The sequence below is a fragment of the Rasamsonia byssochlamydoides genome, assembly GCF_041956645.1.
Source record: "Rasamsonia byssochlamydoides strain NRRL 3658 unplaced genomic scaffold VTN77scaffold_26, whole genome shotgun sequence".
In the NCBI taxonomy this organism is placed as follows: Eukaryota; Fungi; Ascomycota; class Eurotiomycetes; order Eurotiales; family Trichocomaceae; genus Rasamsonia; species Rasamsonia byssochlamydoides.
In genome coordinates, this window is record NW_027192409.1 from 310,267 (window position 1) to 337,443 (window position 27,177).

General features: G+C 49.4%; 8 protein-coding genes across 8 annotated transcripts; 3 read left to right on the top strand and 5 right to left on the bottom strand.

The window, feature by feature from the left end:
* Window positions 1–55: 55 nt before the first annotated feature.
* On the bottom strand, window positions 56–2,594 carry VTN77DRAFT_3733 (uncharacterized protein; the record flags this gene model as incomplete). Its single annotated transcript, XM_069419714.1, has 6 exons — window positions 56–692; window positions 748–899; window positions 952–1,506; window positions 1,915–2,115; window positions 2,259–2,334; window positions 2,401–2,594. The coding sequence occupies 6 exons, from the start codon at window positions 2,592–2,594 to the stop codon at window positions 56–58; spliced, it is 1,815 nt and encodes a 604-aa protein (XP_069278304.1).
* Window positions 2,595–2,631: 37 nt separating this feature from the next.
* Window positions 2,632–3,490, top strand: VTN77DRAFT_3734 (uncharacterized protein; the record flags this gene model as incomplete). The annotated part of the gene is made up of 3 exons (XM_069419715.1): window positions 2,632–2,716; window positions 3,277–3,291; window positions 3,363–3,490. The coding sequence occupies 3 exons, from the start codon at window positions 2,632–2,634 to the stop codon at window positions 3,488–3,490; spliced, it is 228 nt and encodes a 75-aa protein (XP_069278305.1).
* A 4,934-nt stretch (window positions 3,491–8,424) lies between these two features.
* VTN77DRAFT_3735 (uncharacterized protein) lies at window positions 8,425–11,034 on the bottom strand (the record flags this gene model as incomplete). The annotated part of the gene is made up of 10 exons (XM_069419716.1): window positions 8,425–8,482; window positions 8,832–9,246; window positions 9,315–9,416; window positions 9,478–9,844; window positions 9,902–9,950; window positions 9,998–10,410; window positions 10,465–10,638; window positions 10,688–10,794; window positions 10,860–10,928; window positions 10,980–11,034. 10 exons carry the CDS (start codon window positions 11,032–11,034, stop codon window positions 8,425–8,427), a joined length of 1,809 nt encoding a protein of 602 aa, XP_069278306.1.
* Window positions 11,035–12,124: 1,090 nt separating this feature from the next.
* On the bottom strand, window positions 12,125–13,244 carry VTN77DRAFT_3736 (uncharacterized protein; the record flags this gene model as incomplete). Its single annotated transcript, XM_069419717.1, has 2 exons — window positions 12,125–12,562; window positions 13,128–13,244. 2 exons carry the CDS (start codon window positions 13,242–13,244, stop codon window positions 12,125–12,127), a joined length of 555 nt encoding a protein of 184 aa, XP_069278307.1.
* Window positions 13,245–13,284: 40 nt separating this feature from the next.
* On the bottom strand, window positions 13,285–14,202 carry VTN77DRAFT_3737 (uncharacterized protein; the record flags this gene model as incomplete). The annotated part of the gene is made up of 3 exons (XM_069419718.1): window positions 13,285–13,447; window positions 13,564–14,041; window positions 14,136–14,202. The coding sequence occupies 3 exons, from the start codon at window positions 14,200–14,202 to the stop codon at window positions 13,285–13,287; spliced, it is 708 nt and encodes a 235-aa protein (XP_069278308.1).
* An 814-nt stretch (window positions 14,203–15,016) lies between these two features.
* VTN77DRAFT_3738 (uncharacterized protein) lies at window positions 15,017–16,830 on the bottom strand (the record flags this gene model as incomplete). Its single annotated transcript, XM_069419719.1, has 6 exons — window positions 15,017–15,106; window positions 15,177–15,447; window positions 15,505–15,815; window positions 15,877–15,895; window positions 15,953–16,551; window positions 16,639–16,830. 6 exons carry the CDS (start codon window positions 16,828–16,830, stop codon window positions 15,017–15,019), a joined length of 1,482 nt encoding a protein of 493 aa, XP_069278309.1.
* A 5,023-nt stretch (window positions 16,831–21,853) lies between these two features.
* Window positions 21,854–23,434, top strand: VTN77DRAFT_3739 (uncharacterized protein; the record flags this gene model as incomplete). The annotated part of the gene is made up of 3 exons (XM_069419720.1): window positions 21,854–22,321; window positions 22,375–23,186; window positions 23,242–23,434. 3 exons carry the CDS (start codon window positions 21,854–21,856, stop codon window positions 23,432–23,434), a joined length of 1,473 nt encoding a protein of 490 aa, XP_069278310.1.
* A 592-nt stretch (window positions 23,435–24,026) lies between these two features.
* VTN77DRAFT_3740 (uncharacterized protein) lies at window positions 24,027–26,025 on the top strand (the record flags this gene model as incomplete). Its single annotated transcript, XM_069419722.1, has 3 exons — window positions 24,027–24,168; window positions 24,457–25,715; window positions 25,771–26,025. The coding sequence occupies 3 exons, from the start codon at window positions 24,027–24,029 to the stop codon at window positions 26,023–26,025; spliced, it is 1,656 nt and encodes a 551-aa protein (XP_069278311.1).
* Window positions 26,026–27,177: the final 1,152 nt, after the last annotated feature.

The following is a 27,177-nucleotide window of genomic DNA, read 5'->3' on the forward strand; positions in this document are numbered from 1 at the left end:
CCGCAACTCATTCTTATCCTGCGGATGCGAGAGCAAAACTAGACTTTTAGCACATTTAGTCGACAACCGGACCCGCCTCAATGACCTCCTTGGTGGCCTGGTCGGCGTATTTCTTGAAGTTCTCGTTGAAGAGCTTGGCCAGCTTGACGAGCTCGTCCTGGAAAGGAACCGAGGCGGTCCAGCTGGTCTTCGGGTTCAGCAGCTCGGAGGGCACACCAGGGCACGACTTCGGAATGTGGAGGTTGAACACGGGGTAAACCTCGTATTCGACCTTGGCGAGCTCGCCGCTGTGGATGGCGTCGAGGATGGCACGAGTGTACTTCAGTGGGCAACGCTTGCCGCCGGTGGTGGCGCCAGCGCCAACCCAGCCGGTGTTGAGCAGCCACGCGTTGGCCTTGTGCTGGGAGATCTTCTCGGCCAGCATCTTGGCATAGCGCATCGGGTGAAGAGCAAGGAAGGGCTGGGCGAAGCACGACGAGAAGGTCGCCTGGGGTTCCGTCACGCCATCCTCCGTACCAGCCATCTTGGAGGTGTAGCCGGAAATGAAGTGGAACATGGTCTGCTCGGTGGTAAGCTTGGAGATCGGTGGCAGCACACCACGGGCATCGCAAGTCAGCAGGATAATGTTAGAGGGGTGCTTCTCGGTGATGCAAGGAATCTTGGCGTTGGAAATGTATTCGATGGGGTAGGCACTATCATAAAAATCAGCAACATGTAGTGGACATCAACCAGAGAATCGCAACTTACCAGCGAGTGTTCTCGGTGAGGGTAGCATCGTCATAGTCAACGACACGAGTCGTAGGGTCGAAGACGACGTTTTCCAAGACGGAGCCGAATCTGATGGCGTTGAAAATATCGGGTTCCTTCTCAGCCGACAGACCAATGCACTTGGCGTAGCACTGTGCATTTTATTAGCTTGATGAAGAAGGATAAAAACAGTCATCTACTTACGCCTCCCTCGATGTTGAAGACTCCCCGGTCCGTCCAGCAGTGCTCATCGTCACCGATCAGACGGCGCTTGGGATCAGCAGACAAGGTGGTCTTGCCTGTGCCCGACAGGCCAAAGAAGACAGTAACGTCTCCATTTTCGCCCTCGTTGGCCGAGGAGTGCAGGGTCAGGACATTGTGCTTGATGGGCATCTCGTAGAACAAGATGGTGAAGACACCCTTCTTCATCTCTCCGGCGTACTCCGTACCCAGAATGACCATCTCTTTTTCGGCGAAGTTGATGGCCACCGACGTGGCCGAGGTCATGCCCTCTGTGAAGCGGTTGGCCGGGAAGGAACCGGCATTGTAGATGACATAGTCGGGGTGGAAGTGCTCGAGTTCCTCCCGGGTGGGACGGATGAGCATGTTCCGCATGAACAGGGCATGGTAGGCACGAGCGCAGACGACGCGAACATTGATACGGTATCTCTCGTCCCAACCGGCATAACCGTCAATCACGTAGATTCGGTTTCGAGTGTTGAGATAGTCGACGGCACGCTCGCGGTTGATTCGCCAGACCTGCCGATCGGGTTAGCTAAGGATTACGTCATGCACGTGACTTGCACCCCAATTCCGAATTGCGGGGAAAGCTGGAAGAAAGAGCCGAGAGCCGGGTGCAAGAAAGAAAATGCAGCAAGGAAGCGACGAGAACCAATGTTCGAGTGACAAAGAATGATGCTGGAATTCAAGTCCAGTCCATCTGCCATGTGGTTCTCAAAAAATCGCGCATTCCTGAGGTTGATGCAGAAAGGGTGGTACCAAAAAGACCAGTCCCGGTGCTGCGGTCACCCGCATATGCAAGGAACACAGCCGACAGGTGGAGCCGATGCAAGCGTGAAGGACACGCGACATCACAATATGTGACAAAAAGCCGCAAAATAATGTAGCACACGAAAGGAAATGGAGGGACGAGGAGAAAACACATACCTCTGGACTCATCGGCTTATTGACAGGTCCCCACCAGATATCGTTTTCGGAGGTTGGCTCCTTGACAATACGTTTGTCTGATGGAGAGCGGCCGGTTTTGTGACCCGAGTATGCAGTCAGAGCTCCGGACGATGTGATGGCAGTTCCAGTCTCGTAGACGAGAGCATCTTCGTAGAGGGCAGGAACGGAGGGGTTGGCAACCTAGACAACAGAAGGAATATAATTAGCAAACGAAAAATGGCGCACTTTGGTATGTCGTGTATCGTAGCCGACAATCGAAATGGCAGGCAACATGATCGATGCCGCCATCCGGTGGTCAGGGGGGAGGTTGAGGCATTTCTTACAATAGCGACACGCTCGTAGTCGATGTGGGCAGTTTCGTGGAGTTCCTCTTCGAGCTCAGTATGTCCTTTGCCAGGCCTGTAGGCAAGTCAGTTAAAGGCGTTGTCACCAAAGGCAAGAGGGCTGAGCTCAGGGTCAACATACTGAACACCGCCTGGGTGCAGAGCAGTCCGGTTCACAGATTTGGCGATCATCTTGAGAGAGGAAGAGTGGAAGTTGTTGTTTTGCTGCTTCGCAATCTGCTGTCGGATGAAGTCTGAGTGATGAGGACCTGGAGAGACTGGGCGAAGAGGGGGTATATGAGTAGCCGTGGCAGACACAGCAGCAGCGGGATTCATCGTGTTTGATGAAGCCAGGGAGGACATTTAGTCTTCAATGTCCCATGTGGTTCTCCACAGTTCCACGGGAGATACCGGGGCGAGTATGATGGAGCTGAGAGTTGGGCAGGGTTGCTGTGGAGGTGAGTGGTTGTGAAGCCGCGACGAGAGTGTCCGAAATGACCCGAACGACGGAAGGGACACACAGGGTTGAGATAACCCGAATGTTGCCAGTACAAGGCAAGCACGCGAGAGTGGCACCGAGAGCGATTATTGCAGATGCCTAACGGAATGGAATTTGGGCGAACAGACAAGGAGTGGAAAAAGGAGTCGCGGAATGCAGATACAAGTTTGGTTTGCCTTAGCGGGCAGTCAGATCACTTGACTTGCTAAACGCTTATACTAATGGAGAACGCTCTTGCTTAGAATTTCTATTTTATAGTTTACACTCAGAACTCGTATTATTCGTTATTCATCCACTTTCAATTCGAGTCTGTCTGGGATACGGCTTCGATGATCTCACGAATCCTCAATGTCGCATCATTTATTTCCATGGTCTTGATTAAGTTTGAAGTTCCAGGGTAGAAGATATTTGCTGCAGATATTTGCTTTACTGTGACCTCATCATGGCGGAATTGAGCAATTGACAAACGCCGAAACAACATCTAGAAGTTTTGTACTGTACAGTGGATTGTCCTTGTAGTACTGTACTGTACATGTATGAGATACTTGATTCCTCGTCTCTCCATTGATCTGCGATCCAAGCTGACTGCGGAGAACCCTGCCCAGGCCTTCGTGGGGCTGCAATCGGCTTGAAACAGTTGACGCAGTCCAGGCCGACTATTGCTACGAAAGCGGCCAAGCCCCGCACTCCGGCACCAGTCTCGGCTAAGCCTTTCGCCCGCATGCCGGGCTAGTCCAGCTAGGGTAAGCCTCCGTCCAGATCTGTCTCCCCCAGAAAATCGGGAAACCCACTCTGGATGAAAAATGGTTCAGAAGAATATTGACTCTTGGAGAATGGAAAGGAGGTCAGTTTGTATGACGATCGTCATGTCTGAAGATACTGGATGCAGTCATACATTGCGATATTTATTTTTAGCAAGCAATTTATTCCTTTGAAAGAGATATTCAGCGTATCCTATAGCCCCACCATCGGAAAGTCAGCGAAGTTACCGACAATGGAACTCGGCAGACACTGTATCTCGGGTATACAGCACGATTCCTGAAGATACACAAGCCATTGGCAGTTATTTTTATATTTTTTTTCTCTTTGTAAAGAAACAAAAAACAAGGGAAGAGAAAAAGAGAATATGTCTGAGCTCTTTACTGATGGTGTATACTATCAATCTACTAAGTGTTTTGTTCCGAATTATTCCGTACAACAAAGATATGCACCCCTGAAAGAATTGCTGCTTGATCGTCCCTCTAGTCTGTAATCTGAAGGTGGGGGAAAAGGCTTAGATAAGAGTCACGTTTCACTACAGAACACAGCCACAGCACAGACAGAGAATTATCTAATAGTCATGATTTTTGACATACTTTTCTAGAATGTCTTCATTTTCGTCCTCGTGACTGAAATAGAATTCATCTAGAACCTGTCTGTAGACTCAATCGTACTACGATAAGAATAGCCAGCAATGAGTCACGATCTGGTCCTTGCAGGTAGGACTCTGAGCCACACTCCCAGGTGGGTTTTCAATAATTTGTGTCCACTATGGACATTATTGCCTATCACATGAGTAGTCCCCACTTCTTCCTTTGCATCTAGAAGGGATTGTTAATGGCAATCAATCCCTCATCTAGACCCCAAACCCCTACCATCTCAGTCAGGTGATCGTGTATGGAGTAGAATTAGTATATTATGAGTCTTTATTTATTGTCTAGGACACGGACCCGACTCTGAGGAATTCAGCTAAGGAATTTAACTGGACCAGTGAGGCATTTTTCGAATCTAAGCATCTCGACACGACGTGTTCTGTTCTTTCGTTGCAGTATGAATCATGACGCGCTCTAGCTGGTCCACTGCAAATGCCTACCTAGGTAGGTACATTCATTCATGTGATGTACCTAGAGGTAATAGTTCCGTCGGGGATATCGGATTCCCCATCTCGGCTGGCCCGTATCGGACCCGTGACCCGTGAACCCGTGACCGTACCCGAAAGCCGTTCCCGATCCTTGCTTATCCGATTCCTCAGGCCCAGCAATCCGTTCCTATATTTCCCGACGCCGTGGATACCCGAGGGGAAGTACGGAGTAAATATGGAGTACTCTGTACGGAGTACTCCACATATCTGGAGTACGGAGTATATAAATACGTACGAAGTACTCCGTGAAACCTAGGTAGTAGAATTAATGTCGGGAGACTTCTTTTTCCATTACGTCATTATCCGACTTTTTCTCTAAGTTTCGGAGTACTATTCTAACGAATATTAGAGAAAGGAAGAGAAATTGGAAAGAAGAGAAAGACGGAAGTAGGAAAGAAAACAACAAAGCGAGAAATACCCTGATTGACACAGACCAGACAACATACAGTATCACTTTTCTATCAATTTATTATAACTATTTCAACAGATCCAGGATTTCGTAACAGATATTCTTTTCATCTTTGCTTTCTATGATCTGATTGATGTTGCGATTCCTAGGTACGGAGTAGGGAGTACATACATGTGTGTACTATATCATCCCGCGGTGGCTACGGAGTACTCCGTACTCCATACGGAGTATTACTCCGTAGTCTGTGCGGAATAGCTTCATCCCCGCTTTTCGCCAGGTTATCTCCAGTGGGGTACGGGGTATCTCCGACGCGAGTCGTGGATAGGTAATTAAATAAGCCTCCGTGATGGAACGTCGATGGAAACGAAAATAGAACCGCAGTACTACCGTCTGCCGGGTCTAGGCCTTTCAGTAGTACCTACTGCGCTTAGCCGAATAAATATATCTCGGGTACTTATGTCCATGTAATCCAAGACATCAATGTTTTGTGTAGCCATGCAGGAAGTTTTTTCATTTATTTGACTAGCATCTAATCTGAATGTGCGACTTCTGAAATTATTAAGAAAATAGCTTGTTATTGTTTACTCCGCAGAATATTACTGGTCCCATGGCACCCGTAAACTCCCGATTGAACTCACAGGGTGGACTGCTCACTTCTGATTGGACATTTTACGAACTACGTGATTGTTGTGCCTGAGGCCGGCATAGATAAACCACATCCAGGTTAATAGAACCAAGGTAATTATTAAACAAGGACTAAAAAGATTGGAACTGGGGCAGCTTGAACGAATATCCCATAAATGATACCTCTCAAGTACAGTGAACATCATTTCTCCAGTCGTTGCCAGGAAAGGGGGAGAAGCAATACAAATGCAGTGTACGACGTTTCAGGTGAATGGTTCCTGATGACATAAGGAACATTGACATATCAACCCCATCTTTAAGGAACTTTTTCACGTCTGCGGTATCTCAGTATCTAGGAACGAAGCATTCCAGCCACAGTCACCAAGGACAATACTGACGGAGATAGACTCATATCGAAATTGAGTGTTGGCGGGCTACACTTAGTTCAGATCACCAAGAAGTTGGTGTCATGGAGCCTCTTTTTGCTGAATCTGCAACATTGGGCTCATATGGGCCTGCCTTCACTTCCTGCTAATTATGATTCCCTTCTAGCGTCGTCGTTTCATCTATTGATCAAGAAGATCTAGCGTCAGCTAGAATTGTTATTTTTCTTCCTTGTTTGCGTTGATGTACCTTATAAAAAGTCTACCTTTGAAGGTCCCCATTATGGACATATCCTCAACCCCAACAAAAAGAACCAGACAGAGAGAGTCTCTCGACAAAACCTGCAAGCAGTCAACGCAGTTTCACTGCAGTATCGGGACCAGATAAATGATGACCGTGAAAACCACCAGATCGATAGTAATTTTCGAAGAGATTACAGTGAATTATGGACTTGTGATCAAGTGCTGCCATGTTGACCGAAAAAAAAAACAGTGTAAATTGGCTTTGACGGCAACATGACTCTACCTGAGTTCGTGGGATAGGACAGGACATGTCCCGACGTGACTCCGGTATGAGTAACCCATGCATTATTATAACAAGAATGCAGAGATAGAGATAGAGATAGAGATAGAGATGTCAGCATCTAGGAGTCCTAGGTAGTCAGGGTATTAGTGCTCTCTCACCCGTGACCACGGGAGGAGGCTGTTCGTAATGGATTCAGAGCCCTATTTTTGGCTGACGGGTATCTTATCGAAAAAAAAAAACTTAAGCCCTTACAGTAGAATCATAACAAGCCAAGCCTACGATAGAAGATCCTAGGTACAGGATTCTCAAGGGACACACAAATAAGGTAGAATAGATCTGTCCCCTTTTATCCCTTTTATTGTATTGTACTATAAGTAATATCCCTTGACCAAAGCATAAGGAGGAGAAATAAGAGGGTAGGAGTATTAGTAGTACTACTCTTAAGGGTAATTCCTTTGTTAAAGAGAAGAAGAAGGATATAATTACCCTAAGAGTACTATAGTAGACTAGATGAGGAAGGCCCTAGGCCTCACAGCTGGCTGGACTGATCTGTAGGTAGCTACTATAGAGGGGCTCCCGTATCTGCCCTTGCTAAAATAATCAAAAACAACCTTTGGCCGATCTGTATATATAGTTACCTAGCTTGCCTAAAATAGGTAGGAAAATGCGTGCACCTGGAGTTAAAAAAAAAACACACATTAGTAGTTGTATATACGGGTTAGATATCTACTTTAGATATCTACTGTGCCAAAGGTAAGTAAGTAGGTATGTCGAGTCAGACAGGTATCACCAGCCAATAACCCATCCACGCTGGGACCTGCAATTAATTTAGACCGAGTTATGTATGTATATACAAGGCATGAGTAATAATCTCTTATCTAGCTAATACCCCTACTTAGGTAATGTACCTACCTCCATCCTACCTCTTATCTACAGGTGTCAGGCGGGCAGATCCCATGAGTACTATCTAAACTAACGTTAGGTAGGTATGCAGGCAACCTTAGGATATCCGGCGGGGTAAGTAAGATAATGACCGTGACCATGACCCGTGACTGGGTGGGGAATATAAATCACACGCCCTAAATTTTAATACTCGTGGCGCGGGGTTATTTATTTATATCTTAGATTATATCTCTTTATCTTCTCTCTTCAACATCTATCATTATTCTCTCCATCTCTTTTATCCTTTTACCAACTAGCCAACCGACAGATCCTACATACGTTGTAAGTAATTGCTCTTGCTGGTGCAGTTTCAATAAATAATAATCCTAGTCGTATATTCATTCATTCATTTTCATCACTACTCGAGAAATAACCTGTTTCATTTCAGTTCATTTCACTCCAAGTCCAAGTCCAGTCACCGTCAAAGCCTGATCTGATCGCTGATCATAATCATAGTCATAGTCGAAGACAGTTCCCCCCTCATCCTCAACAACAATTCAACTCAACTCAACCCATTTATTTGAAAATGCCTGGCCACACAGCCTGCCCCGCTTGCGGCGCCGCCATCGAAGGCGAGACCAAGACTTGCAACTCTTGTGGGAAGGTAAGCAAAAATCAACACAAAAGATCCCTTATTGTTATTCTTTATCCTCTCTGACTACCTAACACTACTGGTTGATCGTGCTTACTAACCACTGTCTCCTTTTTTTTTTGTTTTTCCTGCAGAGCTGCCCTGTCTAAAGAACCAAAGAAACAAGCAAACAAACAAACAGACGAGGGAACGAACGAACAGTCGTCCATTCTATGTCCGTCCCTCGATTGATCAAATATCATGTCATGTCATATCGTTTGGGGCGTTGGGGGTGACTAGGTGACGAGATGACTATGGGCTCAGAAAGGAGGGAGAAAGGGAGAAAGGAAGGGGAGAATAGAATAGATCGCTATGTCAGAGAAGAGAAAAACACTGAATGTCACATATTTATTCCCTTCGTCCCTTCTCTCTTCTCATTTTCTCTCTTTTTCCGTCTGAAGAAAATTAAGAAAAAAAAATGAATTGATCCTATTCTGGATTCAGCTTTCTGAACAAGCAAGAACGAATAATCTAGTCCCGTATCGTGACAAAGACGGATTACCACCCATTACCTACCAACCTATCTATCCCATCTATCTAATCTAATCTATTTATTTACTAACTGGATCATGTCTATAAATTTAGATTTCAATTTCGATTTTCATAAAATATTCCGCATCTCGATGTGACTATCGTGATTATCATCCTTCTGGACAGACTCCCCGCTGCTCGTCATTGTCGTTGTCGTCGGTCTTTCCCCACTCAGTCGGCCCTCCTCGCTATGGCGCAAAATCTCAAACTCATCCGATGGATGCAGAGACTGGCGGTGATGCAGGTGATGATGATTGTGATAATGATGGTGTCTCGCATGCTCGATCATGACGCTCCCATTTGAGCCACGATGAGTAGTGACCTCGTCATCGTCCCGTCGCGAGAACCGATTGTTTAGGATTGCTGAGTGTCGTTGTGGCGTTGCGGTGCTGTTATTTGGCAGGGGCTCATTCTCTGATAGGAGCACGACCTCAACCGGGTCGTCGTGGATGGGGGTGACCTTGCAGAATTTATAGATTGCGTTCAACACGGGGACGGAGAGCCCGTGGACGATAATTGAGAAGAAGACGAGCCAGTAGACCACTGCAATGATAGAAACAAAATTCAGCTGGTGAAAAGAGCATGCCACCTATTTGGGGGCTACGACTTACCTGGAATCATCACAGCAGTGAGGTTATTGATCTCCCTGTCGCTCTTCCCTGGTTCAGGAAACAGGTGCCTCGCATACTCCACATAAGATATTGCTCCGATGCCTGAATTTCATCCGCACGTCAGCACAAATATAAAACCCAAGTATAATGTGTGGAAACCCACCAATAGGCCCAAAATATCCCAAGAATAATGCCTCCTTCCAATTCCTGCAGATATCCGACATGAATCTGTACGACAGCATGATCGCCGGGATGCGGCGCAATACCAGCACCAGAAACCCTAACCCAAAGAGCCGGCCGATTGTGAGTCCAGTCTTCTCGGGCGAGGCGAGTGCATCCCACGGCATGATCAGCCCGATGAACATGAACGCGCCGAAATTCAGGAGTCGCTCGATGACCGCGTTGAACATGTCGTGGCGTGCATGCGTTTCAGCCAGGTAACGCCCGTCCCAGTTCAGGGCGTTGCCCGCCACGAAGCAGGCCAGTGTCTCGTCCGAACCGAAGCAGCCGCAAGTTCCTATGATAAAAAGCTGTTGCAGGTCATGTTAGTGCTGTCCTGCCGTATAAATCAAGTGGAGATATCGTACCCCGATGGCTAATGGAAAGATTAAATAACTCTCATTATCAACCCATTTCCTGTTTCACCTGTCAGAAGAATCCTTCTGGATAGGGAATGCACTCACCTCTTCAAGGCAAAATTCAGAGCCATTCGGCTTGCTGTTCCGATGATAGCACCATACGCAAACCCCAGCAACACCATAAAGAGTGCCCCCTCGATCGCCCAGTGCTTTAATGCGTTCGCCGTACCTCCTCCAAACCGCCCCGTCTCTTCCATTCCCAGCTGGTCCGGTATTCCATTTTCTTGGTCATATTCATCGAGAGAAACGGCGTTGGCGGGGGCTTCTGCGTAACGAAGAAGCGAGACCGCCAGCAGAAGAAATGGAAATCCAAACCCATCGTTCCCTCCTGCCTCTGACGAGATGAATTCGCGCAGAGGTCGACGGACGTAGTTGTCCGCAAATGGTCCTTTCGCGATGGCCTGGGACAGAACCGGATCCGTACAAGTGACACAGGATCCGATGATCAGCGCGGCGACCTGCAAGTGTCAGTGTTAGGAATTTTGACGAACTCACTGCTGCCGCGGACGTACGAAAGAGATTTTTGGAACCATCAGCTTAATGCAGGCTGTGGTGGAAAGCCACATCATAGTCATCACCGGTAACAAACATATCGTCATCTCAACGAATCGTTGTTTCTGGTACTTCTTTGGAAGCTCGTAGCCGGCCTTGACGAGCTGGATTCCGATGACCAGGCGGGACAGACCCTATCACAAATCAATATCCCATCTTCCACGCCTGAAATCGAACACATACATAGGCAATTTCATGCGTGTGCCCTCCACTGTCACCTCCCCATTGGGAGACATCGAGAATGTTGGCACCAACCGGTCCCAGAAGAATACCGAGAACGAAGGCAGGTACTGTATATAGTGTGGGTTGTCAACTGAGAGCTTCAAAACGGTCACATGCAGGAAGGGTTTCCTACGGGCTTCTCCCAGATACCAGACCTGCTGGATCTTGATCGATAGATATCCATAAATCAGGATAAAGAGACCTAAACTGCATCAGGTCCTCAAAGTCCACTTCATCAGGGAAGACATCTTACCGGCAACACAGGCCACCACATTGAGAGGGTTAATGTCAAGAATCGGCCGTAACATGTTGAGTTGACCGGCGCAGAAGCACCGCTACGCTGTTCGATAGCCTTACGCCCTAGGAAGCCTGGTCGAGACCAATGGAAAGAGACACAAAGCGTGGTCTGAGAGAACCTGCCAAGAAAACCGACATCCTCTTTTTTATGACAGTTTCTCCTTCAGCATCTTCATGATTGATGCGGGTATCAGAGGTGGCAGGTTGTCCCCGTTGTACGGGTCAGCCAGAATGGTTATCAGCAGCATTGTCAGGTCAGGTCCAATTCGTTGCGCAGGTGTCAGAAGGGTATGTATGCAATGATAGGGAATGGAATGCCAAGCAAGGAGGAGCGTGATTAGGCATGATCGATATCCCTTCCTGCATCTGCAGAGCGAGATATCTCGGTGGGTCGCCCGTGCCTTGCAGGAGTTTGCGTATGTAGCCCACACAAAAATTAATAACCATTCAAGACAGTGAGAACTAGCACCTATTCAGGGAGCTTCTTAAGGCGAAAAGGATACTTTGTCATCAGCTTCATCGAATAGCAAGGCAACTCATGGTGTCCAAATGCATGTAGATAGATGACTAGAGGTATGTACTGTACCTAGGTAGGTAAGTAAATAATAATAGTGAGTGGCTTGGAGCTCTCCACACGGACCATTGCCGTATGTACCCACCTGTTGGCTATTATCGTCAACAAGCTGCAATCAAGGATCGCCAAGAGAAAGCTTGATTCCACGCCAGCCGCTGCCAAAAAAAAAATATCAAACACATGGGTGGGGTCAGGAATGGAGATCATTCAGACTGATCAAGCGCAATCCAATTCACGGAGTAGGAAATTGGGATCATCCGTGCCTCTTGGTCCCTACTGTAATTATGCAATTTCAAAAAAATATAGTCTGTATATGAGGAAGAAGCTGTCCGGCCTGTCCTTGAAAATTGGGTATTGTCGTTGCCTCGTCGCACCCAATTCGCAACCATTTGCGCGGAGGATCCACAGTTAAGGATTCCTATTATTATTATTATTTTACCACCATTGGTCTCCACCTTCCATAGAATTAACGTGATTCTTTAACCATAGCCTTCTAATTACATATATTTACTTAGGTCCTGAAGTACCTATTTTGGTGGCTTCCGTAAGGCAGTTCCACGAGAATACCCCCTTCTCTTCAGGGCTAGGGCTAGGCAACCTCCCTTAACCCCCAGATTTAGGGCTTCGATAATCTTCTTATATGACATCCGTCGATTCTCCTCCGAAGCACGGAGAAAGGCCTCAACCGCATCCAGCTGAGCTTCACTAAGCTGGCTCCTCCGGCCCGGGGGCTTCTTAGGGGCTGGGTCCTTAATAGAGCAAGCATATTGGACCTGCCTTATTGAGAGCCCTATGTAGGAAGCAATTTGCTTGTAGGTATAGCCAAGATCTCGCATAAGGTGAATACGGATCCGTTCATCTCGGGTAGTCCATTGCTTCTGGGTAGTAGATTTGGCGGGCTCTGGGGGATCCGGGGGATCCAGGGAATCCGGGGAGTTCGAGAGGTCTGGGGGTCCATATCTATACTGAGTCAGTCAGTCAGGTACCTACGTAGGTAGGCAGGGGCTCGGTCAGGTCAGTAGGTTCGGTAGGTAGGTAGGTAGGCGCGTAGTAAGTAGGCAGGGTACCTACCTAGGTACCTTAGGTGGGTTGGGTGCGTTGCTTTTTGGGGTCACTTAACTGACTATCCATATTTGGTATAGCTCCCACTAGTGGCTGACCCACCGAACATACGGAGTACATTCAGGGAGATACCAGAGTAGAGCTTCAAGCACTAATAGCATGTACGTATGATATCCAACCAGCCTGCAATGATCTTAAGACAGAATAAATTATGACGAGGACGAGGTTCTGGCTGAGAACAAGACAGCTACGGATACGCTCAAGAAGCCGTGAAATTAATTGACATAACCGATCTAAACCATGCATGTAAAACATGTGTTAAACCTGCTGACAGCCCAGGTCCAAGAGGTCTTTTCTCAAGGAAAGAAAAAAGGACAAGGGCAAGCAAGAAGCTGGTTGACAGTTGCAGGAGGAAAGAAAAACTGGTTGGATATACAAAGGAAAAAGGTACCATCAAAAAGAATATACAAAGCCCACGAAAGATAAACGATAGTCTTCGGGCTTGTTCCTCCCTCGGTATAATTTTTGGTCTTCCGAAATCGCATGGCCCAAAAGCTTAGACCACCTGAGAGCCTCTTGCGACATCGCCGCCAAATCTCACAATCGATCACAAAGCGCCAACTCCTTATGCACTCTTCTTCCACGCTGACCACACACCGATCAAGCTGCTAATAGTACCGGCGATACCGACGAGGCCGTCATCGAAGTTGACATAGCCCAGAGCGGAGAGGGGCACGGTAAGGTCGCAGATATCGGAGACGAGTTGGATGCGGGCCGCGGCGCGCTCTCTGTAGATTCAAAATCAAACAGTCAGCAAAACAAACCGTAGATGGGTATCACAGTGAAAACAGCTTTAATGACGCGCATCAGCAGAATCAAACGGAAGGACCAATGCTGTACGCACCTCTGAATCTTCTTAGCCTCCACCACGCCCTCGCCCTCCTTCAGGTTGATCGTCTTCTCCTTCTCCTGCAACCTCCACAGCGTGTAGACACCGGCGACGAAACTGAAAATCAAGCCGGACAGCCATGCACGGTAGGCATGGTTCTGCAATTTCTTGGCCGCCTCGAACTTCCTGAAACCGATCGCATCCACCAATGTCACCGTGTCGAGGGTGAGATAGCCGGCGTAGCCGAGTTGGCGACCCACGGCCAGGTGGCGGAGGACAGGGTCGACAGGGTTCTTGTTGTCGAAAGCAACGGCCGCGGCCTTCAGATGCTCCACGAACTTTCCGGCGCGGAGGATTTTGCGAGTCAAGCCGAACTGCTTCTTGATCGCCTCCCACGGAGCGATCGACGACTGCGGACGGTTGGTACGGTAGAGGTACCAGGCGTAGAATCGCGCAAAGTATTGCAGGGTCCGGAGAACCTTATCGCGACCAACTGCAGAATGGTCAGGTTACGTATCACGATAAAATCGACGGTGATGGAAACGTTGATCTTCACCGCCACAGATACCATCGATTGAATGACATACTCGTAGTAGCGACAAAGCGCAAGTAATGAGCCACCGAAGGGTGGTAAACCAGAGCGTCAGCGACCATGTTGGCGGTAGATTGTCCTGATTGTCCCTCCAATTAATTTACACGTGATGCCGATGACGCCCTTACGCGCGCTGTCGTCGGATTAAAGGCTGGGAGGCGGAGATAGGTGTGAGAGGGTAAACCCCGACGGACTTCCCTCTGCGAAAACGGGTAAAAGAAGGCACTGCCAGAAGAGAAGCAAAAAGCAGGAGAAGGTTGGATGAGGCGAGCGTCGTTGGGACGTCGGTGAGGTCGATGGGTGATCGGGGAAAGTTCCCGCCATGGTTAGACGCCAAACGCGGACTGCGGGTACGAGCGACGGCACGGACTCTGGGGGAGAAGGTCCGAGCAAACAACCTCGGCTCAATCCCCGTCGGCTGTCCTCATGGGGCCGCTAGACCTACCTAGGTATACAACACGATTCGTACCTAGATAGGGAATACTTACTATAGCCCTATGTAGCACATCCTGTTACCTATCTGGGTATGTAGGGAGTTGCCCCTCTCCCTTTCTTGTAATACTTCTTGACAGGACCTGATCATGTAACCGCCAGCAGACAACAATCTCTCTAAATGATACGATAGCAAATTGGGTATATATTCGCTCTGACAAACTAACAGACATCTCAACTCCAGGCGGGTTCTGTGAGCAAGGAACCCATGTGATAGCGCCTTGATCTCCTATTCATCTATGGAACATGATCCATCAGAGAGACATGCAGGGGGCCCCCAGCTCCATTCATGGTCTATAGACGGAACTTGGTACAAATACAAGGTCACGAAAGGAAGGGCTCGGCAGGACACGGAGTGTGACGCTCGGAAAACGAACAGTCCATTTACTCGGTTTGCTTGCCCAAGGTAGAGGTGTCGTATCCGTTGGCCTCGAGGTACTCGCGGAAACGGATATCTTCCTCCGTGATGGTATCCTACACAAAGAGAAAGGCTGGTCAGTCCAGGATCGAAAGCGGACAACCACCCAGCTAACGGAAGACTCACCTGTCCGATGTAAGGCATAAACAGCCACGTAAGCACCGCACTCAGGATACACAGCGAGCTGGAGATAAAGAAGGGGTCTTGACCAGCCCGGATCGGATTGGGGGCGTTGTCTTGCGCAATCGGCAGAACGTATGTCCCCACAAAGGCGCCCACCTTGCCCATTGCAGCTGCTATGCCGTAGTATTGACCCCGAACCGAAGTCGCGCTGCTCTTCGATGCCAGCAATCCGATGTTGTCTCCTGGGCCGAGTTCACCAAGGGACAGGAAGATACTGGAAAAGGAGAGTCAGTTCAGATCCCAATGTTCCGACATGAGAGGCCGAACTCACCCATAAACGACGACAAAAGCGGCCACATTCTTAGCGGTTGCCAGCCACTGGTAACAGCCCGACATGATGAATCCCACAACACCTTGAAGGAAAACCCCCCAAGCCAGACAAGCTTTCGGACCGATCCAGTCGCTCACGAAGGCACCCCCAAAGGAACCAGGGAGGTAGAAAACATTTGTTAGGGCGGACCACGCAAAGCTTTTCCACAGGGGAGCGTCGTCTCCGAGGATAATCAAAATCCACTTGGAGGAGTAGATGCTAAAGGAATAGGAGGAGAAATTGTAGATGAACCAGATGAGGGAGACGATGGTCTAATCAAGTTAGCCTATATACTTCCGTTACCACCAGTCAATCGACAGGCTCAGAACATACAAGACGCTTCCAGTAAAACCTGTCCCCATCGTTAGTGACCGCTGGTAACAAGATTGCCGACACGCTTAGTACTTACTTGAGAATCAACCAGTACGGGTATTTGTGCATCCGCTCCCGGTTAAATTCCTCCGGCTCTTGCAGCTTGAATCGCAAGTACAGCAAACTGAGTGGAGGGATCACTCCCAAACCCAGAGCAATCCGCCACACTGCACGGAGGTGATTTTCGGTGAAAATCAAGACCAGGATCATGGGCACGAGATACGCGACGACAAAGCCAAAATCAATGACAAAGTCGGTAAAGAAGATGAACCAGCGGTTGCGGTGGCCCGATTTGAGCTCCCCGGTACTTTCTGCCGCCGCGACTGAACCGGCTGGGTACTCGCCGCCAATACCAATGCCCAGGAAGAAACGGTAAGCCGTGAGAGCGGCGAAGAGACCATACTGGCTGCCATTGGCACCATAAGCACCCGCACCCAGCGCAGCGAAGATAATGAGGATGATGGTAGAGGCAAAAAGCGACCACTTGCGCGACCAGTAGTCGCTCGCAACACCGAAAACCAGCTGGCCCACGACAGTCCCCACGAAGGCAATGGAGGAGACATTTTGACTGGCGGGAGACTTGGCATACGTATCGGGATAGATCTTGCCCAGCAAAGTATTCACGGGCCCGATAACCTAGAGGAGTCAAGGCACGTCAGCGGGCACCGACATTCAGGTCACACAGCGGCAGGTGATGTCTGCGCCAGTGCCATGGGAACATACCCCGTTGAGATAACCATCCGAGAAGAGACCAGCACCGCAAGCGATAACGGGCCAGCTGCGATCCCAGCGACCCTTGGGGAGATCGTCCAAGGGGACCACTCCCACATTGACTTCCTCGAGCGGCGCAGACGTCTTTTCTTCAGTTACAGGATGGATTCCTGCAGACCCGTTTTCGCCCGGCTTCAAAGCCATGGTGTAGGATGTCGTCTGGACAGGAACACAAGCGCAACTGGGCTCCGCTATCTGGGGTAACCTTCAGCCAGATTGGAAGCAGATATCCGCTGAGGACGACAACCGGCCGAAGAAAAGCGACTGCGCCGGGATGGCAGCCAGGCCAGTTCTTGTACTGCGCTCGCAGGCGGGATGTGACCATGGCTAATCGGGGGTCCACTAGAGATCTGCGGTTTCTGGAAAGGTAGCAGCAGCTCGAAGAAAAAAAGGTAAAAAAAAGGCAGGCCAGGCGTATACTCCGGACTAGGGGCCAACCTTGAGCGTTATCCCGAACTAGATTGGCTAGCGCCACAGCACATCGCGGCTCACGTTGTGGGCGGGCGCTCCAATCCTGAGGCACTGGAACGGAAACTGATAAGACTCCGGTTAGACCTCCATGCCTAAAACGTACTTGCTGGCTGGGGGCCGCCTGTTGGCTGTTGCCAGTTCGCCGCCGATCCTTCAAATTGCTTCAAACCTTGGCATCTATTCAGTAATAGGAGTCGCGAAAGACACGGGCAGGTTTTGATTTGGGGATGGTCCGACAGTGTGCACCAGACCTGTAGCACCGTTCTGTGGTGGTGTTCAGCTCAGCCCTCCGCAACCTGCATCATTACGGCAGCGGCGCAGCCACAGCGTTCCATCACATGCTTAACAAGCATGGTTAAGAGGTCCAACTACAGCCTCCATTTTCCAGTTCATCCACTAATAATGATTGCCTACATCGATCAGTCGTGGCCTATGTTGGTGATCATTTTCTGAAACTCTAATCTTTCTCCGATCCACAGCTTTCGGAAACTTCCAGCAGTGCCGACTTCCACCAATCCGCATGGCCGTCGCATACGTGTGCCGCAAGTCTTCTCGACATATTCGACATATTCGGCAAAACCCTATATTCTCTCGATCCACTACCGACCTCATGCCTGTTACTATCCCATTCTACACCAGAATTTTTCCTGCTACCAGCTCGTAGTACATATGCCGTAGAATCTTTTTTCTCGTGAAGAGACGAACCTCGAATTGCACCACGATCGAAACACGCTGTTTCTCGATATGCCGGCCTGATAACCGAGACCCAACAACACGATTGCCATGAAAGGAAAACGGTCTCTGCCTTCTACTGTGCTTTCGCATGTCATGGATAGTAGTGGAGACTTTAGATAGGGACCGGGCGCTAATGGCAGTCTGTAACAAATCGCGGTACTTTTGAAGAACTCAGGAGCTTTGACCGTTTGACGGCTCAACGCCAATCGGCTTTTCTTGAGGCGACAATTCGAGGTAGCCCATGGGGTGCTATTCTTTCTTTTAACTGGACCAAAATTGTGCAATTCAACGTTCTTGTCTAAAGCGGGCCACCTTGCCGTGAATAAGAGATAGCTAGGGCCATGGACGGCAGCAGTCCAGTGCCCACCACCCGTGGGCGCTACGTCAACCTACCAAGTTCCCCTATCAAACCTTGAATGAAGAAACAGGGTCCTCGACAGGGTTTCTCCAGCTCCACGTTCGACGACAGCAACGGTGTAGTATGAAGTACGGTAGGTGCTTACCAAGAACCGGTCCCGCACTTCTCATCATCACGTGCTTCTTGATTTCCTCGTTACTGGATTAAGGGCTGAAGTGCTGACTTCCTCTGTCGGCAGGCGTCGTCATGTTACCCGCCTTTGCAACATCCGCGCGCTTTTCTACGGAGTAGACTCGGCTGACACTTGCACCCCGTCAAAGCGGTGGCGAATTCCGCTATCACTTGCATCATAGAAGCGGCCTGCAATTATCGTAGGATTCTACGAATGCAACTATAATTTTTGAGTGGCCTCTATTCGCTGCCAGTCGTCTAGATCAGGTAAGCACCTAGGTACTCGCTGTACGGAGTATTTTAGTTCAATAATTAATGAGAAGCTGGATTCTGCAGACCGTCATGTAGTAACATACGTAGTAGGTACGGAGTACTCCATACTCCGTACTGCGTAGGCTGGCGGCCCACATAGCTGCCTGTCTTGCAGCAGCTGCGTGGACGTGGATAATACATAGTCCGCGCGCCGCTATGGGCCGTTGTACGGAGTACTCCGTACTCCGTAACTGTTTATTACTAATCCGGTCTATGATGTGGATACTGGACGATGCAATGCTCTTTACTCCGTATTTTTGTCTTGCTCGGGAGTCCTTTCTCTAGCCTGAACTGTCATCTAAATATGAGCATGCGCGGCATGGAGACCTGTTTCTTCTGATTTTCACCATACTACGACGGCTAATAGTGTCCGTGCAAAACAAGGGTAAGAAAGAAAAGAATGACCAAAAAAGGCATGCGATCGTTTACCAAATTAGAAGGAGCACGGTCAGCTTCAGCCCCAGATGTTATGCTAAGCTTTTTAGATCGTGGATGGCTCCAGGGACTTTGGCCAATCAACTTTTGCAATGGCACCCACGCGGCTACAACTCGGCTCCTCACAGGCTCCAAGCGTCAAACACACGCTCACACGCCAAGGGATGTGCAACGGCTGCAGCCATCCGTCAGGAAAGTTGAAAGTGAAACTTGACAATCACCTACAGTATGGTTCTGGAAAGGCCAAGCCGGCCGATCTACCGACATCCGAGGGTCATCCTCATGAAACAGTAGGGATACTTGCACCAACTCCGTACGGAGTTCTAACTTCTTCAGGAGAACGGAATACATGCAAAATGAGTCGATCACCGGAGGAAGGGAACTGGCCAGAAATAGCAAGTGTCATTTCAAATTCTTATGCCGCCATCTGTCAGCAAGGAGATGAAGGATTGCACCAAATTAGATGCCTCACACCTTGGCAGTCAGAATACTCGGTGCGCTAGTTATACTAGGGAAACGCCATTGAGAAAAAAAACTGAAGGAAGGCGGCTATGATTACTTCAGGTTTTCTTGGAGTCAGGAGGCCAGCTCCCGACCCGTCGACTCCCTGAATGCTCTCCTAGATCGTCGTCCAGGATTATGAACGGTTACTAGAGCTCCATCATCCGTATTTACTAGCATGCTGAGATTTTTTTTTTGTATTGAATTCTTCCAAGCTCCATGAAAGTAAGTGGCATGTTCTCTTTGCGGGCTTAGATTAATCTGGAATGGATATCCGATCAGAGACTCAGGAATTCTCAGCACATCTTGTACGATGATCAGTCGATATGGTCATAACGTGGTGATGACGCGGCCAACCCATGACCATGTCATGAAATCGTCAGACATCATGAGGCAGCAACGATAACTAGAAAATCAGTCCGTATGCACTCCTGCCTACTCAATAAGGCAGTCCAGAGAAGATGGTTAATACACAACAAAGCAATATTATCTTCCTCGATATCGGTGAAAGCGAAAAGATTTGACCCCGTTTTGATCTGTCTCCAACTGCGTTTTGGAGATACTCATCGAAGTCGCATCTGGATCACTCACTACTGGGAAGAGATGGATGTTGCACACGACAGTGATCTTTCTGAAAGCTGTTCCGAAGCAGACTGGACATCTAACGAATTCGACGATGTGTGTCTGAGAGTAAAAGCCACCTTGCAAGCTGGCCACCAATTTTTCCACATCACGGCCGGTACCCTTGTATGTATGTATGTACAAGGAGTGGGTACTTCGAGGCTCTCTTTCTTAGCAGGTCGCCGGTGGAGAGGCAACCAAACCGGGCGGTTTCATTTTCCTTGACGTCGACTACGACGTTCTTTGAACACATTCTCAGGTACCTCCATTACGGGATTTTTCCTCTAATTTTCAGCCAGAAGGACGGCCACGACTACAAACTGTAGTACACGCCGAGATCCTTGAAGAGGTCCACAATTTTCAATCCCCCCTGCTGGTCGACTGGCCGGAGAGGAGGTACTATCACAAGTGCGTTTCCTGGCATGTTTCGAGCCAAGTACGGAAGATGGAAGAAGGGTCTGTTGCCGCATACAATGGCTTCAGCACTAATCGGGTCCTCCAAAAAGAAAATCTATGTCTGCCCCCGTGGTGTCCCGGCCCATAGACGTTGCGGTAAGGCATGTTTTAAAGCACTGAGTAGTAGTGAGCCAACTTACAATCGTGAAAGAATGACTACTGCATGGCTTGTAGTCGAGAAGAAGTACGAGATAAATCAGGAGTGGATGATTAATACTAGGTTTGTCCACACCTTTTTTTTCTTTTTCAACTATGGAAACTTCTCTAATTGGACTTTTCAGTACATGCTTTCATAATGATGTGCATCGCAGATGAAGATGAAAAGAAAACAAGAAAATGTCTGCTGCAGGATGAGGAAAAGGTAATACACCTGAAACTGCGAACTCAATCACACTATTCTCAAAATATATATACACCTAGGTATGTATCTCCACGAATCCAGATTAGCGGCCATTTGGAACATTTGGGATGTTTATCAAAATTCATTTCTTCTATTATTCCTTACAATATTCTCTTCACCGTATTACGTAGTACTTATTATATCTACTTCCCAGGTGGGCTCCCTGCTCATATTCCTTGCAATATTCTCTTTATTTTCCCGTCTGGATAAAATTAATTATGCGGAGAAAAGAAAGGTAGAATATATTCAATGAAAATTATTAAGTTTTAATTCCATAAACTATCCTTAAAATCGTCCACTTGGAGGAACTGCTGTGTTGTAAGGTTAGTGAGGTAATATGTCCAGATTAGTGCTTGCTGATCCATTCTTGTGAAGCATAATGTCTGCTGTCATATTTATGGAAATAGTAGTGAGCAAGACATATCTCTGTATCATTAGCAAGTACAAATAATTATTCCATTCCTTCCTGTGGAATAACCCGTGGATCGATCTGATGTGTGCAATAAATAATATCATGGCGGCTCCTACAAGCGTCGGAGCTGGAAAAACATGGCTCCAGCTCAGCTCAGGTACGATGATCCACGCGACAGATCACCTCCGCCTTCCAGATCGATCTCCTCCATCACCAAACCCTTACCCCCTCCTCTTTCCCGACACGTTTCTCTCCTCTTTTCTGCTCGGTCTCAGTTCGCCTCTTCTCCGCCATCATGGCTGAGCCACAGTACGCGAAATATCCTGACCTCAGCCTCGCCCAAGACATCTTCAATCTCTCCAACCCATCATGTTCGCCGGCAGTCCGACAGAACTCGCTCAAGAAGATTCAAAATGCTATCACGGAACATAAGATGGCTCCTCTGTACCGGCATCTGGCGCACCCGACCGAGGGAATCTTAAACGTCGGCGAAGGGGTTTCGCAGCAGCCAACCCCTCCGACCACCGGAGCTGCGAATAATCGACCTGTCATCACCTCGAATATGCTCGCGGGACGAAAGTTACCGCAGAAGATCGACTTCCCATGGGACGAGAAGCTCTACGAGTCGTTACGAGAAGACAACAAGAAGGAGCTGGAAAGGTACCAGAAGGAGGAGGAAGAGGCTGCCGAAGCCGCCGGTGAGACCGAGGTGCAGGCCGCGCAGGGCAAGCGCGCAGAGTTCTGGGCACGAGTAGGAGATAAGGTAAGATTACGATCATTTCTGTGAGGATCTTAGCTAACGGGGATATGTTTCAGGACGAGGCAATTCGATCATATGAAGCCGTGCTGGAGAAGACGAGCATCTTGGGGACGAAGATCGATCTGGTTCTGGCGATGATCCGGGTCGGGCTCTTCTTCGGTGACAAAGTATTTGTCAAGAAGACTGTGGAACGTGCGAATGCGTTGGTCGAAAGCGGTGGTGATTGGGACAGGAGAAATCGGTTGAAGGCTTACAAAGGTCTCCATCTCCTCACAATCCGCTCGTACAGCCTGGCTGCACCTCTCTTGCTGGACAGCTTGTCGACATTTACGAGTTACGAACTCTGCACCTACTCCGCGCTGGTGATCTATGCCGTCCTTGCAGGTTCACTCTCCCTCAAACGTGTCGACTTCAAGGCCAAGGTGGTCGATGCGCCGGAGATCAAAGCCATCCTTGGGGAGGGAGAAGACCGACTCTCTGCGTTGACAGGAGCCGTCTCTTCGGGACCTGGGGCCGGAGATGAGGAGATGAAAGATGTCACCCCGGGGACCGCGGCCACCGCCGTCAACCTGACGACTCTGACGACTGGCTCGGGCGCGCAGGTAGAGGCAGAAGCTCCGATGGATTTCTCTCCCCTCGCGAACCTTGTCAGCAGTCTCTACAATGGCAACTACCGGTCTTTCTTCCTTGCGCTGGCGGCTGTGGAGGAACAATTCCTGAACCAGGATCGATACCTATACGAGCACCGAGCCTGGTTTGTGCGTGAGATGCGGCTGCGGGGTTACCAGCAGCTGCTCCAGAGCTACCGGGTTGTTGGACTGAGCAGCATGGCGAACGACTTTGGCGTCACAGTGGATTTCTTGGACAGGTACGGACAGTGTGCTCCTTTCCATTTCAGCATCCGGTCACTCACATCATCGCAGGGATCTGGCCAAGTTCATTGCTGCCGACCGGATATCTTGCACGATAGACCGCGTCCAGGGCGTCATCGAGACCAACCGGCCCGACGACAAGAACAAGCAGTATGCGGATTTGGTGAAGCAAGGAGATGCTCTGATCACGAAGCTGCAGAAGTACGGCCAGGCTGTCCGGCTGCGGGGAAGCGAACGAAGCTAAGGGTTGTACAACTACTGCGCAAGATGCATTTCCGTTGTTGTTCTTCTTCTTCGACTTCACGAACTGAACTGGACGTATGGTCTTGATTTGGAAGAAAATCGCATGTCGGCTAGAGTCTTACAGCTAGATTAACCTGATGAGTGTGGACTATGTTCGGGTTTGATCGCGTAACGTATAGACACACACATTAGACAGTATTGTATGTACCCCGTATCCCGTTCAACTCGATCCTCTCTACATGTCCTGCGAGGCCCGAACAGTCCTCTCTCGCATTGTTCTCCAGTTAATAATCGTCTTGTCCTTGTCCTTGTATTGGAAATTCGATATTGGTGTCGGCCGACAGGTCGTACCGTAGTTCAGTGCACAGTGCAATATTAAATGCCATCCTTCATTTTCATTCGTGCTCGGATTCCTCCGACCTGTCATCGGCCCCGCGACTCACCGCCTCGCGTGCAGCGCCAGCGTGCCTGTCAACCGCTCCATCTTCTGCCGTGTTGCATTAAATTCACTCCCTGTCGGCCAGCATTGGAGGAGTAGTTACGGGTAGTTACCTACCTACCTCCCTACCATCCTTGTTGAGGACAGCAGCAAGATGCCCTCCAAGACCATCGCCGTGTCCCGCCTCCTCTCGTCCCCGCGGCCACGGTGTTCTCTTTCTCTTCCACAGCTGAATGCCCGGCTCTCTGGGCATCGATTTGTGTCTTCGTTGGGTAGTTCGAACCCCAGATCCTCAGGTACGAAAAACTCGAATCGTTTGAAGCATTTCATGGTCATATGACAGTGACAACCCCTCTCCTGGATCTGATCAATCAGGACTGGCGTCGGCTGGCACCCCGCTGCCTGATTCCCCATACGCACCCCACTCGCCTCAGACGTTGGGCTGATCCGGGAAATCTTCGCGCTCTGTGCGTGCGTCGCGGAGTGGGGGTGTGGTGACTGTCCTGCACAGAACAAAGTGCAAAAATATTATATCAAATTTGCTTTCTTGGGCTTTTGAGGTTGCTAATGAGTTTACTGCGTAGTTCACGTAGTCAGTTCTGCTCCACAGGTCTCATCCTCGTCCTTTTCCTATACGAGTAGACGCAGCATGGCGACCCGTCGTCTCAACATCAACAACATCAGACCGGAGGTCCGGGACGCTCAGTATGCCGTCCGCGGGGAACTAGCAACAAAGGCGGAGGAATACAGGGTGCGGCTGGAGAAGGGTGACAAGTCGTTGTCGTTCGACACGGTCATTTTTGCCAATATTGGCAATCCGCAGCAGCTGGATCAAAAGCCGATCACCTTCTTCCGTCAGGTCCTCAGCCTTCTGGAGCACCCCAAGTTGCTGGAGAACGAGGAAGTCCTGAAGTCGGCGTTTGGATACAAGCAGGACGCGATTGACCGGGCCAGGAGGTTGCTGGAGGGCGTTAAAACGGTGGGTGCATACAGCCACAGCCAAGGAGCGCCAATCATCCGGGAGAGCGTTGCAAAATTCATCGAGCAGCGTGATGGCTTCCCCGCGGACCCGAAGGACATCTTCCTCACTGCCGGAGCTTCGTCCGGCGTCAATACCCTTCTGCAGGTCATCTGCGCGAATCCGTCGACGGGAGTGCTGGTCCCCATCCCGCAGTATCCTCTCTACACGGCCACTTTGGCGGTCCTGAACGCTCACTGCGTTCCGTATTATCTGGAAGAGGGCAAGGCATGGGGCACCGATGTCAACGCCATTCGGGAGTCTGTGACCAAGGCAAAGCAGGACGGGGTTGATGTCCGTGCCATCGTGGTGATCAACCCGGGCAACCCGACCGGTGCCAGTCTCAGTCCGCAGGACATCAAGGACGTCCTCGACCTTGCCGTAGAGGAGAATCTGGTCATCATTGCGGACGAGGTCTACCAGAACAACGTCTTCATCGGGGAATTCACCTCGTTCCGGAAACGGTTACGGGAGTTGCAGCAGGAATTCCCGGGCAAGTACGACCACGTCGAGTTGGCATCGTTGCACAGTGTCTCCAAGGGCATGGTGGGCGAGTGCGGTCACCGGGGTGGCTACTTTGAACTGGTCAACTTTGACCCGGAGGTCCAAGCCCAGATCTACAAGCTCGTCAGCATCATGCTCTGCCCACCTGTCATTGGACAGTGTCTGGTCGAGCTGATGGTCAACCCGCCCAAGGAGGGCGAGCCGAGTTACGAGCTCTATCAGAAAGAGTACAACAGCATCAAGGAGGGGCTGCAACAGCGCGCTTGGGCGTTGTACGAGGCATTCAAAAAGATGGAGGGTGTTGAATGCCAGGAGCCTCAGGTATGTTTCTCTCGGTTTTTCTTTTCTGGACCGAATGTCTAACACTGTCCTATAGGGCGCCATGTACCTCTTCCCAACAATCACCCTCCCACCCAAAGCCATTGAAGCCGCACGAGCAGCCAACAAGAAGCCCGACGAGTTTTATTGCCTGCGCCTGCTCGATGCCACAGGCATCTGCGTCGTCCCCGGCTCCGGGTTCGGCCAGAAGGAGGGCACGCTTCATTTCCGGACGACGTTCCTGGCTCCGGGGACGGAGTGGGTAGAGCGCATCACGAAGTTCCATGAGAAGTTCATGAATGAGTACCGATGAGGATGAAGTTGAAGCTGTCTTTGAATATAGGTATATATATCAGCATAGAAGTTGTCCAGAGTTGTTCAGACATTTGCAGCCGGAGCGGCTATATATATCCATCCATCCATCCATCCATCCATTTTCAATTTCTTTTTTTTTTCCCTCTCTTCGTCAAGTTCAATTTATGCACATTTTGCATATAGTCATATTATATCAGATCAGATCAGATCACATATCCTATTATTCCTCCTATATGATAGATATTCTGGTCGACTCGACTCTTGACGACCTGGCCTGACCTGACCTGCTTGATTGCTGGTGTAATTACGGCTCTTCTTTCTTTACCTCTGTCACTATCACTTTTTTTTTCCCCCACCCTTTCAAGAATGAGATAATAGATTGGAACAGACAGAGTCTGACAGACAGAAGTTGGAACCATCCCTGTCCCGTCAGGTACTACCTACCGATCAAAAATCTACGAGCACCCTGTCGACTGCCCTTCTCGTTTTAGTAGGTGAGCATCGCCGCCCTGAGCTCACCCCATCGCAGGTGAGGGGTGGGTGAGTGGGGTGATCGCCGTGCGACGGTCGTGCGACTAAAGTCATTAGTGCAGGGCCGGTTCAACTTTGGTCTTTCAGCTAATTTGGACTAGTCTCACATTCTCCACACCATAGTTTCCCATTGGTGGAGTTCTCTGCACCTCAAATATGACAGTTCTGTATCTCTCATTGGTTTAGAGACATTCGCACAGCCTCTTCTATTGCTGCCTTAAGACCCGCTAATTGTGGCTCCGCATGTCTCTGCGGAACATGACAATGAAGTTCCAGTTCTTATCCCCAGGTATTTAGTCTGCAGAGCATCTTCATTTATTGTTGGATGCTGCACTTTTTTTTTTATGTCGGTAGTGGCCTTTCGTCGATGCTCTTTTCTTTACGCTGACCTGGGGTGGACAATGCCATCTCCCTCATCTTATGGCATCCCTACATGGCTTCCATGATAGATGGAACTACTGTTGAAGATAGGACATCCTGTCTATCCAAGCAGTCAAGACGTGGAAGAAGGCCTGGTAAGAAGCTACAATCTATAGGCGAGTTTGAAGGCTTTAGCAAGCAAACAAGTAACACTTTCCCCTGGATTATGTCCAGCTTCTAGATATGCTCCGGCCTGTCC